This window comes from the organism of the source record quoted next, unplaced genomic scaffold (genome assembly GCF_019419815.1).
Source record: "Pyrus x bretschneideri cultivar Hongxiangsu unplaced genomic scaffold, Pyrus_bretschneideri_v1 Contig2, whole genome shotgun sequence".
Lineage (NCBI taxonomy): Eukaryota > Viridiplantae > Streptophyta > Magnoliopsida > Rosales > Rosaceae > Pyrus > Pyrus x bretschneideri.
In genome coordinates this window covers 11,882,312-11,901,796 of record NW_025999501.1, presented here as the reverse complement: position 1 = coordinate 11,901,796, position 19,485 = coordinate 11,882,312, and the positions used below count along the sequence as shown (strand labels likewise).

Sequence of the window (19,485 nt, the reverse complement as noted above, 5' to 3'; positions counted from 1 at the left end):
CAACTCGTACTTCATCGAGTCTCTCGCCATTTCTCCTCATCTGATTTACTATCACAATGAGCCTTGAGTGATAGTCGGAGATGCTCTCCCCTTCATTCATATGAGCAGTTTCAAAATCTGCTCGAAGTGATTGTAACCTCACTTTCTTGACTCGATCTACTCCTTTGTAGATTGTACTGAGTGTATCCCATACTTGTTTGCTCGTTGTTGCTTCTGCAACCTTCTCGAACGTTGAATCTTCCAAACCCTGGTATAGAAGATACAGCGCCTTTTGGTCCTTCTTTCGTAAGTCCTTGAGAGTGTTCCTTTGATCCGCAGTAGATACGGCTTCTTGCTCGGCAGTGGGTACAACATACCCACTACTGACAACTTCCCATAGCTCCTGTGATCCAAACAATGCTTTGAATTGGATGCACCATCTTTCATAATTTTCTTTCTTCAATGTGGGAACTTGGAGTTGCACTAAGTTGGACGCCATAACTGCTGCACCTACCAGAATGGTATTCTGGCTCTGATACCAATTGTTGGTATTTGACAGTTTACTAACTCAATACCAAAATATGTGGGTGATAAGTTTACAAACTCTATCACACCTCTTTCACTTTGCACTCTCAAATAAAATTGGACAAAGAAATAGAGAAAGGAGGGAAGCAACAAGCTTTGATAAAACACTTGGACTTTGATATATGAAAAGAGAGTTTACAAACTCTATAGCTTACAAGCTTAAAATGAGAATGAGAAATGGGATTTTGATGGGATGATTTACAATGCTTGAGAACTTGGGTATTTATAGCAAACCAAATGATTAAACTAAGATTATTTATTACCACACAAAACACATTAATTGCACCTAATAATTTTTATTCAACCATACCTAACATTGCCTAACTTTCAATGCCTAACTTTGACATTGATTTTCAACAATAGCAACTTGTTTTGATTTGAATTTCCAACAATAACAACAAAGGTGGCCAGAGCTGCCCACAACATCACAACAACTGCTGCACTTCCGCCGCTTAAACCACCCTTCAGCTCTTTCCACTCTCTCATATGAATTGATAAACTGCAACCTCCTACCTTCTCTCTTAGAAATGGCTGATAAGGCTTTTTCTATGAAGCTGACCAACAGATATCGAAAAGACGTCTTTTATTTCCTTCCAGTTGTTCTCATATATTCTGACTGGTGGCTGACGGGCTTGGGTTAGGCTCCGTTAGGGGTAAATTATGGAAAACAATATTTTATTGCGGGTAGGGTTAAATATGAATAGTTTTGTTCTTATGATTTAATTTCAAGCTTTTTTGGTTAAATAAAAATTTAGGGTAGTGTTTGGTTACAAAAAAGGTGGTCCAAACTTCTTTCATTAAAACTCTCAAAATTAAAAACATTAAAAGTATTACAAGCTTTAATCAAGATTGTGTGGTCTGTTTTCTACTCAAGGTTGTGTCCATATAAAGTCTCCAAATGTGAGTACATATATTATGTATCCAGTGAGTCCCTATACTTTAGGGACTCACTTTCTGATTCATTAGAGATTTATTTTATCCTTATATTTATTTTATAAATATTTATTATGATGATTGTTCTTACTTAGGGATTCCACTGAAGATGTACATAATTGAAACTCTTCCTACCAGTGCCACCTTTAACATGTCACCCCCAGGACCAGCCAAATATAATAAATCTTGGTTTATAATTTTATAGTTGGTGAACAATTTAATACAAAAGCCAAAAAAAGGCATGGACCATAGTGCAGTTTTTACCATCTTAAATCTACCTCCAGAAATGATCTCAGTTCTTATTCTTATTCTTTGGTCAAGCGGAGGACTTTGTATGTCTATACTCTGGGAGAAGGATCCACGCCGGATCCTTTTCCTAGGGATCAAGTGATCTCACCTGTTTATCGTACATTGTGTGATCAGTTTTCGTTAAGTACTATTCATATTTAATATTAAATTTTAAATTTTGAAATGTTTTCTGACCATACGATGTACAATGAACATGTGAGATCACAGGATCCCTAGGAGAAAGATCCTCGCCGAGGATCCTTTTCCTATACTCTAGTCCTTTTGTATTTGTACTAATGTAAAAACTGATATACGACAAAATATGGATCCATTCTGATGAAGAAAGATAAAAAAAATAAAGTATTTAAAATTTTGAAAAATAAGGATTAAAGTTCAGAAATATTGAATTCAATCTATATGGTGACAGAAAAGGCATTAAGAAATATTTTGGTGTCAGAATTAGGCATTTAATAGTCAATCGATATAAGGACATATTATACGCTCAATTCTAGCACCAGATAGTTCTTACTACCTTTTGTTGTCACATATTGATTGAATCCAATATTTCCGAACCTTAATTCTTCTTTTTCAGAATTTGAAATATTTTATTTTCTTTATCTTTCTTCATCAGAATTGACCTATATCTTGTCCTATATCACACTCCTCCACTTGAATCGAGTTCGTCTTAAAATTGCCTCTAACATCAAGAATCATGAACCTAGATAAGCACGTATAATCTCTAACATGAGGAGCCAGATCTTCTTCAAACTTGGATTGTACAACCATGTAGTCGACTCCCTAAATAAGATTTAAATATGTACTTGACTCATCTTGTTGTCCGGGTTCACATGCTTGGTTTGATGATGCCATATATCCTACTACCATATCGACCTCGATAGTTTGAGTTTTATCAATACCTTATTCGTCATGGATGCTAACTTGATTGTCTTCTTCTAGTATGGCTTCCTCTTCAATCATGACACACTTTTAATTGGCGATTCTACTTCCTTGTCTTCAATTTCTTCCTCCATCTTTTCTTGGCATAGGGGATCATCAAATGATTTTTCCTCACCTACTTTGTCTTTGAAAGTAGCATTTTCCGTTCTTAGAAGATACAAATTATATTCAAACGAAAATCATACCTCTACAATAACTTTCTCTTCATCCTACGTCAAGATCGGATATGATCCTTTCCTACTTTCTTTCGTGCATTTTGCAAAAAGCAATGTTTTCCTTTAAATAAAAAACAACCTGTTAACACAGGGTCCTTTCCAAACCCGAAAATAGTAGGAGCCCAAAGAAACAACGGTCCAAAGGAAGAAAGAAAGGATGGCCCTAAGGAAGGAAGCGAGATCAAGGCCTAGCTGGAAATATCTTGGCCATACCCGTAAAAGAAGTTTGTGATGCAAATTGAGTCAATGGTCATCTATCGTGGAGCTACCACCATCTCAACTGCCCAAAATTCATTAAATTAGGTTAACTGCCCAAAATTCATTAAATTAGGTCATCTATCGTGCCACCATCTCAACTGCCCAAAATTCATTAAATTAGGTCAGAGGTACCATCACCATCTCAGGAGAGGATCCTCTTATTCATTAAATTAGGTCATCTATCGTGGAGCTACCATCACCATCTCAGGAGAGGATCCTCTTCCTTTCTCCAGTGGATGGGCCTACTGATAGGTAATAAATGTAGGTCTCCAAAGGATCACATTAATTGCTTCCAAAGGAAAGTCAAATCTCCTCAATGAACCCAGCAACGAAGAAGCAGACTCCTCTTTTAAACACTGAATTCAACAAACAAACCACAATAAAAAAGAAAAAAGAAAAACGAAATCTGTATTCAGTTTTTACAACAAAATGGAGATTTCGTATACTTACTGTGCAAATTTGTTGTTTAAGTTCCTTCCCGGATTGTTTCTCTTATGCATGATCACGTGCCCGGAATCCACATTCGGAAACAAATCTGATCGCCTCGCTCTGCTGGACTTCAAGAGAAGAATAACAGAAGATCCTCTCCGTATCATGAACTCATGGAATGATTCGGTCGATTTGTGCAGTTGGGTTGGCGTTACGTGCAACCATGCGAACAAAAGAGTCATGATCTTGAACTTGGAAGCTCAAAAATTGGTAGGCTCCGTTCCGCCTTCAATCGGAAATCTTACTCATCTTACTGGAATCAACTTGATAGACAACAACTTCCACGGTGAAATTCCTCAAGAAATCGGACGTCTACTAGGCCTGCAGTATCTCAACCTGTCTTCGAATTCTTTCGGCGGGAAAATTCCAGCTAATATATCTCACTGCACGCAGCTAAGAATGCTTGATGTTGGTGTAAATAAGCTTATTGGGTCAATTCCGAACCAACTCAATTCGTTGTTGAATTTAACTCATTTTTGGGTTGATGAAAACAATCTCACTGGTGCAATTCCGGATTGGATAGGAAACTTTTCTTTCTTGTATGCCCTCTCTCTTGCTAAGAACAATTTTGAAGGAAGCATACCAAATGCATTCGGGCGGTTGACAAGCTTGGGAACATTCGTAATTCCAGGAAACAAACTTTCCGGTACGGTTCCTTCTTCAATCTATAATATATCGTCGTTATACTATATAACATTTACTCAGAACCAGCTGCAGGGAGAGCTACCACAAAATGTGGGGACTACTCTTCCTAATCTTGAGATATTTTCTGGTGGTATCAACAAATTAACCGGAAGTATTCCTGTTTCATTGTCAAATACTTCTAAACTTCGAATTCTTGATTTTGCCGAAAATGGCCTCACGGGAAAATTCCCTGCTGAAAGTTTTGGGACTTTGAAAGGGTTGGTGAGACTAAACTTTGATGACAATAGGCTGGGAAGTGGGAAAACAGGTGACCTGAGTTCTCTCAGTTTTCTGGCCAATTGTACTAATCTTGAGGTGCTTAGTTTTAGTCGTAATCGTTTTGGAGGGGAATTGCCAGAGTCCATAGGCAACCTTTCTACGAAACTGAGAATTTTTACAATGGGGGGAAATTTATTACATGGAAGCATCCCTACCGGGGTTGTAAATCTTGTAAACTTGACCAACCTAGGAATGGAACAAAACTATCTTGGTGGTAGTGTCCCTGATGTGATCGGTAAGCTTCAGAAGTTGCAGGGGCTGTATTTGAATCTTAACCAGTTCTCTGGGACAATCCCGTCGACATTAGGCAACTTGACTTCAGTCACAAGGCTCTTCATGGAGGGGAATAGGTTTGAGGGAAGCATACCTCCGAGTCTCGGGAACTGCCAAAACTTATTGATGCTTAACCTTTCTAGTAATCAGTTAAGTGGCACCATACCTAAGGAGGTTATCGGGCTTTCATCTCTTTCAATTTCTTTGTCCATGTCGAACAATTCTTTGACTGGTTCTCTACCATCTGAAGTGGGCGAGTTGGTACATCTCTCAGAGCTAGATGTATCAGGAAACAAGTTATCAGGTGAAATCCCCATAACCCTTGGCAGCTGTGCTAGTTTGGTGAGCCTGCATTTGGAAGGTAACCAATTTGAAGGAACAATTCCTCAATCTCTGGCCAACTTAAGAGGCTTGGAAGAAATAGATATTTCACGCAATAATTTATCTGGCCAGATTCCTGAATTTTTAGGTAAGCTTAGAGCTCTAAAGCAACTCAATATTTCACATAATGAATTTGAGGGTGAATTGCCCACAGAAGGGATATTTTCAAATGCGAGTGGTTTCTCGGTTCTTGGAAATAATAAGCTCTGCGGTGGCATCCGAGATTTACGTCTACATGTATGCACTAGCAAATCTCAAGGACTACTTTCCCCGAAAGTAATGATCCCTCTAACTTGTGCAGTTGCATTAATAATTACTCTGTCATGTTTCATTGCTGCTTGTGCATTGGTGAAAAGGTCAAGAGGTAGACCTTTAACTTCACGTTCTAATGAAGAATCAAAATTAGGTGTCTCTTATTTACAACTCGTTGAATCAACCAACGGGTTCTCTCCAGAAAATCTCATTGGTTCGGGAAGTTTTGGTTCTGTATATAGAGGAGTCCTCTCTGGTAATGGCATGATAGTTGCCATTAAGGTGTTAAACCTTCAACAAGAAGGAGCTTCCAAGAGTTTCATTGATGAATGCAAAGCTTTAAGAAGTGTAAGGCACCGCAATCTTCTCAAGATCATAACTGCATGCTCGAGCATTGATATGCAAGGTAATGATTTCAAAAGTCTAGTTTACGAGTTCATGGAAAATGGAAGCCTGGACACTTGGCTGCATCCAAGGGACGACGAACAATCTCCAAACAAGAGATTAAGCCTTACCCAAAGACTGAATATAGCCATTGATGTCGCTTTTGCACTAGATTATCTACACCACAATTGTGAAACATGCATTGTTCATTGTGATTTAAAGCCAAGCAATATTCTTCTTGACGAAGATATGGTTGCTCATGTTGGTGACTTTGGCCTAGCAAAGTTCCTCTTGGAGGCATCAAATGGTACAACCTTGTCAGTAGGGCTAAAAGGTTCCATAGGCTACATTCCTCCAGGTATGGATTTCTATAATCCTCATTTGTTATATTCTTTTAGCACTAAAGAAATTTCAAATATGCTATAAATTCTAAGCATGAACTATTTTGAATGGCAGAGTATGGGATGGGAGGACTAGTCTCCACACAAGGAGATGTTTATAGTTATGGGATACTGTTGCTAGAAATGTTCACAGGAAAAAGGCCAACCGATGAAATTTTCAAAGATGGTCTAAGCATTCACGAATTCACCGCCATGGCATTGCCGGACCATGTCAAGGAGGTAGTTGAGCCCTCATTGCTCCTCGAAACAGATGATGAAGATGATGATGGCGACGGATATGGGAATAAAATACAGGAAAGATCATTGGCCAGATACAAGGATCCCGGCCCGGACAAAGCAAAAAGACTGGAGGAATGCTTGTATTCGGTGATACAAATAGGTATCTCGTGCTCCACAATATCACCAGGAGAGCGGATGCTTATGCATGTGGTTGTCAACAAAATGGGTGCAATTAGAGACTCATATCTCAACTTAAGAAGAAGAAGATGAAGCTGAAGATGAAGACGATTGCAATGTGCAACACCAGACTAAGTTTCTTTACCTATTCCAATCTATACGTAGCTTTTTTCTGTATGCAATAAATTATCTGTATAAATGTATGTGACATCATGTAAGATTGAATCAGTATTTTATCACTATATATATTTGTCTCTTCATAATCGTGGGGCTTGTAATTTGGTTGGCTTAAGAGCATTTCATGCTTGCACCTGAACTCAGAGTTCTATTACCTCTTTGCTTACTTCGGTTGTATAAAAAAGCATCAATCACACAATTTGATACTACTTTTCTGAAAAAAAAAACTCTTCAATTATGATTGAAGGAAGAGATATTATTAGATAAACAAGGGAATACTTACCAGGTAATGAGGTAGCAACAAAGTTGCACACCACCACAAATAAGTGTTCCCAGTAAAATTACTGCAACTTGAGTTTCTATAACAGTAAAAAGAATCAACTTTTCAGTTAGAATGTGTTTGATTTTCTTGAAAAAGGAGGGAGAGAATTTTGATTGGTCTGGGATTAAATTTCGCAAAATGATCCCTAGGGAAAGAGGAGGAGTCAGGAAAAGACGTTCTTTGACGCTTTTTATCTGGTTATGTAAATTTGGAATAAAGGAAAGAGAAAAAAATAGAGGGATTTGACTTGGAGGTTTTAGTGTAAAGGTCACAAAATACTTCTAATACTAAGATTGGGTCAATCAACATTTTATGTTTTCAAGTTGAAGTCATTCATTTTCGACAGGAAGTTTTCATTACAATTTGTGAGAAATTCTAATGAACTACTTAATCTCACAACTTTATAAACCTAATGGAAAGTTAACTAACACCATATGCTAATAAGTTGGTTTGAAACTTAGGTTCGTCTGTGCTTAATGGTTTGCATTGGTTTGAAACTCAAGTTCATATCTATGCTTAGTGTTTTCAAATTATGTTGAATTATCTGTGTTCGCCTGTGTGTTTTTTTTTCTTTTTGAATTGGTTGGTTAAATGTACAATTTTTTATTAATCTAATTGAAAATGCATTACATAATAAGAACCCGCAGCAACACGGGGACCAATTTTCTAGTAATGTCTATTTTGTGTACACTAATAACCTTGCTTCTGCTCGCGGCTGGCGCACCTCTCCTAGCTATTGCCCCGTTTATTCTTGAATAATCTTTTTAGGATGGACAATTTTACATATTTCTGCCACATCCTTCTATTATTAAGTACAGCTGGTACCATTTCGATATAATGTCTATTATGTGTACAGAAATTATAAAACTCTTAACAAAATGGTAGCCTCAGATGAGCTAGAAATATCTTGGCCATAGTAATTATTTGAGACAAGCTGATAAGTTGTGATACAAACTGAGTAAATGGTAGGCCTTAATGTTTCCTAGCACGTCTTAATCGAGCCTTTGCGTGCGTGATTCTTGGTCCGTCCAGGACACCGACGGTGACCAAACACAAAGGGATGGGGTCAAGATAAAAGTAGGGGTGTTTTGTGAGTGGTGGACGGCCACGAGAACATTGGCACTTAAGAATTTCTCCAGTGGATGGACCTGCTGATAGGAAATAAATGTAGATCACATTAACTGCTTCCCAAAGAAAAATCAAATCTCCTTAATGAACCTAATACTGAAGAAGCAGACTCGTCTTTAAAACACTGAATTCAACAAACAAACCACAATAACAAAAAATAAATAAAAGCGAAACGAAATTTGTATTCAGTATTTACAACAAAATGAAGCTTTCATATACTTGCTATACGAAATTTTTGTTTAAATTCCTTCCCGGGTGCCCGGAATCCGCATTTGGAAACAAATCTGGTCACCTCACTCTGCTGGACTTCAAGAGGAGAATAACAGAAGATCCTCTCCATGTCATGGACTCATGGAATGATTCGATCAATTTGTGCAGTTGGGTTGGCGTTACGTGTAACCATGCTAACAAAAGAGTCATGATCTTGAACTTGGAAGCTGAAAAATTGGTAGGCTCCGTACCGCCTTCGATCGGTACATGGCCTCACGGGGAAACTCCCTGGTGAAAGTTCTGGAAGTTTGAGAAGCTTGTTTAAACTAAACTTTGATGACAATAGGCTGGGAAGTGGGAAAACAGGTGACCTGAATTCTCTCAGCTTCCTGGCTAATTGTACTAATCTTGAGGTTTTAGGTTTTAGTCGTAATCGTTTTGGAGGGGAATTGCCAGAGTCCATAGCCAACCTTTCGACGAAACTAAGAATTTTTACAATGGGGGGAAATTTAATACGTGGAAGCATCCCTATCGGCATTGCAAATCTTGTAAACTTGATCAATCTAGGAATGGAACAAAACTATCTTGGTGGTAGTGTCCCTGATGTGATCGGTTAAGCTTCAGAAGTTGCAGGGGCTGTATTTAGAACTTAACCAATTTTCTGGGACAATCCCATCAATGCTACGCAACTTGACTTCAGTCACAAGGCTCTTCATGGAGGGGAATAGGTTTGAGGGAAGCATACCTCCGAGTCTCGGGAACTGCCAGAACTTATTGCTGCTTAACCTTTCTAGTAATCAGCTAAGTGGCACCATACCTAAAGAGGTTATCGGGCTTTCGTCGCTTTCAATTTATCTGTCCATGTCGATTTCTCTACCATCTGAAGTGGGCGAGTCGGTACATCTCTCAGAGCTAGATGTATCAGGAAACAAGTCGTCAGGTGAAATCCCCATAACCCTTGGCAGTTGTTCTTATTTGGTGAGCCTACATTTGGAAGGTAACCAATTTGAAGGAACGATTCCTCCGTCTTTGGCCAACTTAAGAGGCTTGGAAGAAATAGATATTTCACGCAATAATTTATCCGGCCAGATTCCTAAATTTTTAGGTAAGCTTAGAGCTCTAAAGCAACTCAATGTTTCACATAATGAATTTGAGGGTGAATTGCCCAAAGAAGGGATCTTTTCAAATGCAAGTGATGTCTCAATTCTTAGTAATGAAAGGCTTTGTGGTGGCATCTCACAATTCTGTCTACCTTCATGCCCCAACATATCTCGTGGACTATTTTCCCGAAATGTAGTCTTCCCTATAGCTTGTGCACTTGCATTATAATTGCTCTATCATGCTCTATTGCTACTTATTCGAAGGTGAAAAGGTCATGAGGTTGACTAGCCACTTCACGTTCTTATAAGGATTGGAAATTAGGTGTCTCTTACTCTGAACTTCTTGCATCAACTAATGGGTTCCCTGTGGACAATTTGATTGGTTCGGGAAGTTTTGGTTCTGTTTACAAAGGAGTAATCTCGGGTGATGGAATGATAGTTGCTGTTAAGGTATTAAACCTTCAACAACCAGGAGCTTTCAAGAGTTTTATTGATGAATGCAAAGCTTTAAGAAGTATAAGGCACTGTAATATTCTGAAGATCGTAACTGCATGCTCGAGCATTGATAATCTAGGAAGTGACATCAAAAGTCTAGTTTTCGAGTTCATGGAAAAGGGAAGTTGAGACTGATGGTTGTATCCATGAGACAAGGAGCAATCTCAGATTAAGAGATTAGCCTTATGCAAAGACTGAATATTTCCATTGATGTTGCTTCCGTGTTAGATTATCTCCACCACCATTGTGAAACGTCCATTGTTCATTGTGATCTTAAGCCCAACAATGTTCTTCTTGATCAAGATATGGTAGCTCATGTTGGTGACTTTGGACTAACAAGGTTCCTCTTGGAATCATCGAATGTTCCCTCCCAAAGTCAAGCAATGTCAACGGGGTTGAAAGGTTCCGTAGGCTACATTCCTCCAAGTATGAGTCATCATCACTCTTGTTTTTTTCTCCTTACTGGCTTATTAACAAGCCAAATTTTTTATTGAAAAAAAAATTAAAATTAGATTTCTTCTTCTTAAAAGAAAGTATCATAACACTCTTGAATAAGATTGAAATTATATTCGTTCTATTGTGATATCTTAACACATGTATTTAACAGGGCCGGTCTTAAGATTTTTGAGGCTCAGGGCAATACCAAAATAAGTGCCTTAGTATATCTACACGTCAGAAAAAAAAAAAAATCAATTGTTTTAGTGTTCATATTTGTGCATGCCGATGTAACTTTTCTTTGATAAAACGATAGCAGGATGTGAGGGTTTATGCTAAGCAACAAGATGGGTTGGCCATAATTTGGTATCTAACTTGTCATTTAAAAGACTCAAACCTAAGATCTCTCACTTATAAGTGAAGAAAAAATAGATTTCACATCTAAGCCATAATTAATATTAGTTTGTATTTAGATAAGGGTGCACAAATATTTCACAAGCAAAAATCAACTAAGGTATGAAAGGTATTTTTGTATATAACTTATAGTTATCGGATAATTTTCTAATTTATTGTCCCTTGGGGCTTCATAAGAATTGTCATATTTTTCTCTCTCTAATTTTTATATATAATGTTATAAACAATGAATGAACCAAAAAAAAATTATTGAAAAACCAAATACCACATATATGTTATTAAAAATATAACTCATTTTTCTTGGATAAGAAAGAAAAGTAACCCTAAACCCTAACATTATATTGAAACAGAACATCATTGCTAAAGCAAAAGGAAAATTAACAAAAAAAACTTGAAAACTTTGAGTTTTAACGAAATGGTAAAATAAATAGTACTAAGATTGACTTTTTAGTGTAAAAATGTGGTTTTTTGTTAAAGTGAACAGTATTGGGAGCTTTTAGTTAAAGTTCTCAAAAGAAAAAGGTCCTCATTTTGAAATTGGGTGACTACTATTATTATTATTATTTGCCAAAGGGTGGTAATTAATTGAAAATGAATTTGTAAAACCCACTTTCGTCAAAGTCACATACTTATTTAAACCAAAGATGAAATAAATGCATATAAAAAAAATTAAGCATATTTGAGTTTTGAACCCGTGTTCCTTTCCATTGCAAGAAAGTAGCGAAACACCGCTGCAAATGACATCTTATGACAAATATCTAGTTTTATATTTTTATACGCTTACTAAACATAACATTATAATAATAGAAATTAAATTTTTTGGTGCCCTCGATTTTTTGAGGCCCTGTGCGGTTGTCCTTGCTGCCCTAGGCTAGGGGCGGGCCTGGTATTTAACTGCAGAGTACGGCATGGGAGGCCAAGTTTCCATACTCAGAGATATTTATAGCTACGGAATACTGTTACTAGAAATGTTCACAGGAAAAAGGCCTACCGATGACATGTTCAGAGATGGTATAAGCATTCACCAATTCACTGCTATGGCGTTGCCTGACCATGCCATTGACATAGTTGACCCTTCATTGCTCCTTGAAAGAGATGACGTGGAGGCTGATGATAGCAGATACAGAGATGACAAGACCGATTACAAGACATCAGGATCGCAACCTAGTCCAAGCAAGAAAATTGGAGTAGTGCTTCGTTTCGGTGGTGCAGATAGGACTTTCATGCTCTGCGATTTCACGAGGAAAGAGGATGCATATGGATGTCGTTGTGAACAAAATGAAAACTATCAGAGACTCGTACCTCGGTTTAAGAAGAAGAAGAAGCTAGCAATGTATCAGATAGGCGAAGTTCGTTTCCTAATCTCAACATATAGGCCTCATCTATATAAAGATTATTAAAAGCATAGTTTTGTATCATGTATGAAAAATAAAGAAAGACATGAATTCTGTATTTTACATAGCAGAACAAGCAATAATTATATATTCTTTTTACGCAATATATTATTCCTTTCATTTGAAAAATAAAAGACATTCTGTTTCAATTTTGAAGGCATTGCTTCTTCTCTTCTATTGTGTCACTACAAAAAAGAAAACCAAATATTCTTTATGTATATATTCAGTTACGTTACTATTTCCGAAGGAATTGAGAAGTTTATTAATTTGTTTAGGGAAGAGTTTAAGTACCTGCTGCATTGGCCTTAATTCAATGCAGATCCAACAAGCCTGTCTTTGACTTGCTGCAATTCCTTCACAACATGACTGATATCCATTCTCACCCGCGGGGTTTCCACTGAACAAGCAACTCCGATTCTGAGTATTTCTTTCAGGCAGTCCTGATTCGGTACATCTTTTAGCTGCCCCACGATACAATTCTTGTTGAAAGTTGATTCCTCATCCTCTCCTTCCCTCCTTCAACAAACAACGGGTCTAAAACTTCGGATATTTGTTCAGGCAATGCTTTGCTAACAAAGTTATGGAGCTGTAGTCCGTCTTTAAAAATGTTCTCGGTGGGCCTTTTTCCTGTGAACATGCAAAGCCAGGAATTGTCGAGGTGAGGCAAAATTTAATAGCGTAAAGATGAGCCAAGAACAAACCCAGGTTCCAAATCCACTCTCACACAGATGAGCCAAGAACAGTGCTCAGATTCTTGCTCACGGACAAATGCAGAAAAGAGATCAAAAACGGCTATTACATAAAGATCAATACTAGCAAACATTTCAGCAAGCTAGTACTGGGCTTTGTCGAGATTTCATATCACATGGGCTTTTTGTATAGTAGGCCCATAATGCTCTTCTAGCAGTCTAAAGAAAATGTGTGATCTGCCAATTTAGTCCATAAATTATCACTTAGTGAAAATTAGGTGTCTAAACTATTTTTTCAGAAAATCCAGTCCTTGAATTATAAATATCTGCCAATTTCATCCCTAATATTATTTTCGAAGCTACTATATTCAGTTTTCCGTCAATTTTTAAGTCACGTTACTTGCGTGTGATACACATTGGAGGGTAAATTGGTAATTTTAAATAAAAAATTTGTGTATGGAGTTAAGACGATAGGTTTGCAACCTATATGAAATGTTAAGGGTTTATAGGCGAGAAAATTACAGTATCACACTATAAAGTTTGTCAAGTGACTTAAGTTGACGAAAAAATGAATAAAATAACTTTGAATATAATAGTAGGGATGAAATTAGCAATTTTTAATGAATTTAGGGACTTATTTTACCAAAAAAAAATTCATGGACCTAAGTTCAAGGACTAAATCAGCACTTCACCCAAAGAAAATTATAGGCACTTCCTCACAAGGCTTTCTCTAGTGTGTACATCGAAAATGCACATTTAAATTACACATTTTAACAAGAGTTATTAAATTATTTGGTTTAACGAACTCTAACGACCCTTGTTCATATGAGTAATTTAAAAGTACATTTTTAACGTGCAAGGGAGAAAATTCAACTTTCTGGCTCCATTGAGTCATTGGCTGGGGGAAGAAAGTTGCCTCAACCGGAAGCAAAGACTCCAATAGCAGGATGTAAAATATTCATCTTTGCTGCAAGATATAAATAAAAATGCAAATTTACGTCTTTTTACATCTTTTAAAAGTGGCACAACCTCAAAATCCATTGTAACTTTTCCATTCAAATTTGCTTCCTTCAATATTGAATTTCAGAATATTTGAGACATTTGGATAAAGATGCTGGTAGAGTATTAACCCATACTATTTTTTTCAAGATTTGGAAATCTAGTCACTCGAAGTCCATCGAGCGAAAATCTTAGAACTCCTAAAAAATCGGCAAATTCTTTATTATCATGCTTATTTCTTCCTCGCACACACTCTCATTTTCTTCTTAAATAACTTTCTCTGTAACTTCACATTCATTTCATGTTTTGATAGTATTGACTAATGAACACGATTATGACAGAAATTTGTCTACCAAAACTACTTATGCTATGGGTAATCATATTTAGTATAAAAAAAATGTTTAATCATATTTGCAGTTTCCACCAACCCTAACTTCTTATGTTAAACACATGACGCACATTTTACTAGGTTTACCAATTAAGATTATCTAGGGATGGACGTGGTCTTGTTTGGTTCTGCAACCTAAACTGATAACAAAACCAACTATCTCAACGATCATAACCAACCAAATAAGATCGTTTTAGTTCAGTTCGCTTGATGTGGAAATTTATTTGCGTTGGTCGATGATTAAGTACCAAATTATAAAGTAATAAAGAACAAAAGATTTTTCCAAAACAAAGAGAACAATTCAATTTGTGATATTTTCAATGTGCCCGTAATACGGGCACATACGTCATATGTCATTATATAAGTGGAGGAATACTTGAAATTAATCTTCTTTTTAATTGTATAATAACATATAACGTACCATCTTGTGTTCTGGACACTGAAAAATCTCTTGTTCAATTCAGTATGACTAGTACGTGGGACTATGAGATTTTTCCGCCTTAGTCCCCATTACTGACATTCAAATTTGTTAAGGTTGAGATTGTCATATTGAAATTGAAAGCAGTTGTGATCACAGACTATGACTGGAGCTGACTATAGTTTTTGGTCCTACCCTAATAGCTAGTTTTCCATGAACGACCCAACCAAATCTATGGACTTACAAGTTGGTCTTCAATATCTTATGCTTATTATATTGGTCTTCAATATCTTATGCTTATTATTCTTTGTCCTCGCTGTTACTGTCTCAAATTTTTTTGGCCATACAATCAAGTCTATGTGCTAAGATAACCTCTTTGTTATGCATTTGTGTAAATTCGGGTTTCGTAATTTGCTTCGTATTCCGAGCAAAATAATGGAGCGTTCACGTACTCATGGAAGGCAGATTTTGTTCAAATTCGTTTACGGGTTCATTCTTTTAAGCATGAGCACACATGCTGAATCTGCAATGCATCCCCGCACTACTTTGGCGAATGAAACTGATCGTATGTCGCTGCTGGATTTGAAGAAAAGAGTAACTAAAGATCCTCTCCATGTCATGAGCTCCTGGAATGATTCCGCCCATTTCTGCAGTTGGGTAGGCGTTACATCCAACCGTTCCACCAAAAGAGTATTGATTCTGAACCTGCAAGCTCAAAACTTGGAGGGCTCCTAGCCGCCCTCTATTGGGAATCTTACTCATCTTACAGGAATCAACCTGAGAAACAACCGCTTTCATGGTGAAATTCCTCAAGACGTGGGTCGTTTACCACGCCTGCGACATCTCAACCTGTCTCACAATTTCTTTGGCGGGAATGTTCCGAATAATATCTCTCATTGTGCACAACTAAGAGTCCTCGGTGTTACTTCAATGTGCTTATTGGGTCGATTCCTGACCAACTCAGTTCATTGTTGAGTTTAACTCATCTATGGATTAGTGATAACAATCTCACTGGTACTATCCCGAGTTGGATAGGGTACTTTTCTTCCCTGTATGCTCTTTCTCTTGGCCACAACAAATTTCATGGAAGCATACCCAATGAGCTCGGGCGTCTAATACGCTTAGGAAGATTCATGCTTCCGGGGAATAAACTGTCTGGTACAATTCCTTCTTCAATCTATAATATTTCATCCATATACTATTTCACTGTTACATTCAACCAGCTGCATGGAGAGATACCACCAACTGTGGGCATTACTCTTCCTAATCTCAAGGTTTTTTCGTGCGGTGGTAACAAGTTAACAGGAAGTATTCCTGCATCATTTTCAAATGTTTCTGGACTCCAGTTGCATGAGTTTTCTCAAAACAGTCTCAATGGGACACTCCTTGCTTAAAGTCTTGGAAAATTGCAAAGCTTAGTTGTGCTAAGCTTTGAATACAATCAACTAGGAAGTGGGAAACCTGGTGACCTGAATTTTCTCAGCTAATTGTACTAGTCTTCAGGAGTTCGGTCTTTATAATAATCATTTTGGAGGACTATTGCCAACATCCACAGCCAACATTTCGACCAAACTCGAAGTTCTTACTCTTGGGAGGAATTTGATTCATGGAAGTATCCCTATCGGTATCGGAAGTCTGGTAAACTTGAACCTTCTGGTAATGGAAGGTAACTATTTTGATGGTAGTGTCCCCGCTCAGATTGGGAAGCTTCAGAAGTTAGAGGTATTGATTTTAAATACAAACAAATTTTCTGGTCTGATTCCCTCCTCCCTAAGCAACTTGAGTTTATTGACACAACTCTACATGGAGGAGAATATGTTTGAAGGAAGTATACCTCCAAGTCTTGGAAACTGCCGAAAGCTGCTGATACTTGATCTTTCTAGTAATAATCTAGCTGGCATCATACCTACAGAGCTTGTAAGAATTTCATCCCTTTCAATTTCTGTGATCATGGCTAACAATTATTTTACTGGTCCGCAACCGCCTGAAGTGGGAGATTTGGAAAATCTAGCGGAGCTCGATGTATCAGGAAACAAATTATCAGGCGAAATCCCCAAAACTATCGGCAGTTGTATTATGTTGCGGCGCCTTCATATGGAAGGTAATGAATTTAAAGGATCACTTCCTCAATCTCTTAAAGATTTAAGAAGCCTGGAAGACATAGATATTTCCCGCAACAACTTATCTGGGCAGATTCCTCAATTTTTTGGCAAGTTTAGATTTCTTATGAATCTCAATCTTTCTCATAATGATTTTGAGGGTGAATTGCCCAAAGAAGGGATCTTTTCAAATGCAAGTGGTGTCTCAGTTCTTGGTAATGAAAGGCTTTGTGGTGGAATTTCACAATTCCGTCTACCTCCATGCCCCAACATAAAGCCCCATTCATCTCATAGACTATTTTCCAGAAACGTAGTCGTGCCTATAGCTTGTGCACTTGCATTTATAATTGCTGTTTCATGCTCTATTGCCACTTATTCGAAGGTGAAAAGCTTACGAGGTGGACTGGCCACTTCACGTTCTAATAAGGATTGGAAATCAGGTGTCTCTTACTTTGAACTCCTTGCATCAACTAATGGGTTTTCTGTGGACAATTTGATTGGGTTGGGAAGTTTTGGTTCTGTTTACAAAGGAGTGATCCCAAGTGACAGAACAATAATTGCTGTGAAGGTATTAAACCTTTAACAAGAAGGAGCTTTTAAGAGTTTTATTGATGAATGCAAAGCTTTAAGAAGTGTAAGGCACCGTAATCTTCTAAAGATTGTAACTGCATGCTCGAGTATTTATAATTTGGGAAATGACTTCAAAAGTCTAGTTTTCAAGTTCATGGAAAATGGAAGCTTAGACTCATGGTTGTATCCAAGAGACGAGGAGCAATCTCAGATTAAGAGATTAAGCCTTATCCAAAGATTGAATATTGCCATTGATGTTGCTTCCGCGTTGGATTATCTGCACAACCATTGTGAAACATCCATTGTTCATTGTGATCTAAAGCCAAGCAATGTTCTTAATGAAAATATGGTAGCCCATGTTGGTGACTTTGGATTCGCAAGGTTCCTCTTGGAATCACCAAATGATTCCACCCAAAGTCAAGCAATGTCAGTGGGACTGAAAGGTTCCGTAGGCTACATTCCTCCAAGTATGGGTCCTTGTTAACAAGCCAAATTTTTATTGAAAAAAAATTAAAATTAGATTTCTTCTCTTTAAAAGGAAGTATCAGAACATTCTTGAATAAGATTGAAATTACATTCGTTATATTGTGATATCTTAACACATGGATTTAACTGCAGAGTACGGCATAGGAGGCCAAGTTTTCATATTCGAAGATATTTATAGCTACAGAGTACTGTTACTAGAAATGTTCGCAAGAAAAAGACCTACAGGTGACATGTTCGGAGATGGTATAAGCATTCACCAATTTACTGCTATGGCATTGCCTAACCATGTCACTGACATAGTTGACCCTTCATTGCTCATTGAAGGAGATGATATGGAGGCTGATGATAGCAGATAGAGAAATGACATACAAGAAAGACCGATTGCAAGACATCAGGATCACGACCTAGTCCAAGGAAGAAAATTGGAGTGCTTGGTTTCGGTGATGCAGATAGGACTTTCATGCTCTGCGATTTCACGAGGAGAGCGGATGCATATGGATGTCGTTGTGAACAAAATGAAGACTATCAGAGACTCGTACCTCGGTTTGAGAAGAAGAAGAAGAAGCTAGCAATGCATCAGATAGCCAAAGTTCGTTTCATAATCTCAACATGCAGGCCTCATCTATATATAGATTATTAATAAAAGCATAGTTTTGTATCATGCATCAAAAATAAAGAAAGACATACGAATTCTGTATTTTATATAGCAGAACAAGCAATAGTTATATATTATGTTTATGCAAGTTGATTCCTCACGACACTTTTCTCTTTGCAAGTTGATTCCTCATCCTCTCCTTCCCCTCCTTCAACAAACGAAGGGTCCAAAACATCGGATATTTGTTCAAGCAATGCTTTGCTAACAAAGTTATGGAGTTGTAGTCAGTCTTTAAACATGTCGTCAGTGTGCCTTTTTTCTGTGAATTTCTCTAATGAAAGTATTCCGAAGCTATATACATCGATGTGCGTTGTAACCTTGCTTCCCATCCCATTGTTGGAATTCGATTGAATTCTTTGAAAATCGCTCATTTCGCTACTAATGAGTTTTTTTACGAGAATGAAATATACATATGAATAGCTGGTGCTTATTGTTGCTGCTTTGATGCGGCATTGCTGGCTTTACTGTTTTTTTTCTTATGACGACAGTTCTTTGTTCTTTACTATTTGTTTTCTTTTTTCTCGTCAATATATTTTATTTATGATAAAACAAAAATAGAGAACAATTATGAAGTTACTAGTTCAACATTCAACCAATTTAGACATAGCAACGTAACATTTGCCACCTTTGTGGTGCTTACAATTTGACACTGAAACGAATGAAGGGTTGAGATTGTCCGATCGGAAAAAGCAGCCATCACGGAGTGTATGAGGATCAAAGGCCACGACATATTCTTGCAGGTCAATCTCTTT

The 19,485-nt window shown here is 37.4% G+C and overlaps 2 protein-coding genes and 1 pseudogene across 2 annotated transcripts; all 3 read left to right on the top strand.

Moving 5' to 3' along the window:
- The first annotated feature begins 3,434 nt into the window (after positions 1 to 3,434).
- Positions 3,435 to 7,017, top strand: LOC103936601 (probable LRR receptor-like serine/threonine-protein kinase At3g47570). Its single transcript, XM_009346447.3, has 2 exons — positions 3,435 to 6,315; positions 6,414 to 7,017. Exons 1-2 carry the CDS (start codon positions 3,645 to 3,647, stop codon positions 6,845 to 6,847), a joined length of 3,105 nt encoding a protein of 1,034 aa, XP_009344722.2. The 5' UTR covers positions 3,435 to 3,644; the 3' UTR covers positions 6,848 to 7,017.
- A 2,252-nt stretch (positions 7,018 to 9,269) lies between these two features.
- Positions 9,270 to 10,315, top strand: LOC125476862 (receptor kinase-like protein Xa21). Its single transcript, XM_048583428.1, has 2 exons — positions 9,270 to 9,696; positions 10,014 to 10,315. Exons 1-2 carry the CDS (start codon positions 9,270 to 9,272, stop codon positions 10,313 to 10,315), a joined length of 729 nt encoding a protein of 242 aa, XP_048439385.1.
- A 5,112-nt stretch (positions 10,316 to 15,427) lies between these two features.
- Positions 15,428 to 18,434, top strand: LOC103936612 (annotated as a pseudogene).
- The last annotated feature ends 1,051 nt before the right edge of the window (positions 18,435 to 19,485 follow it).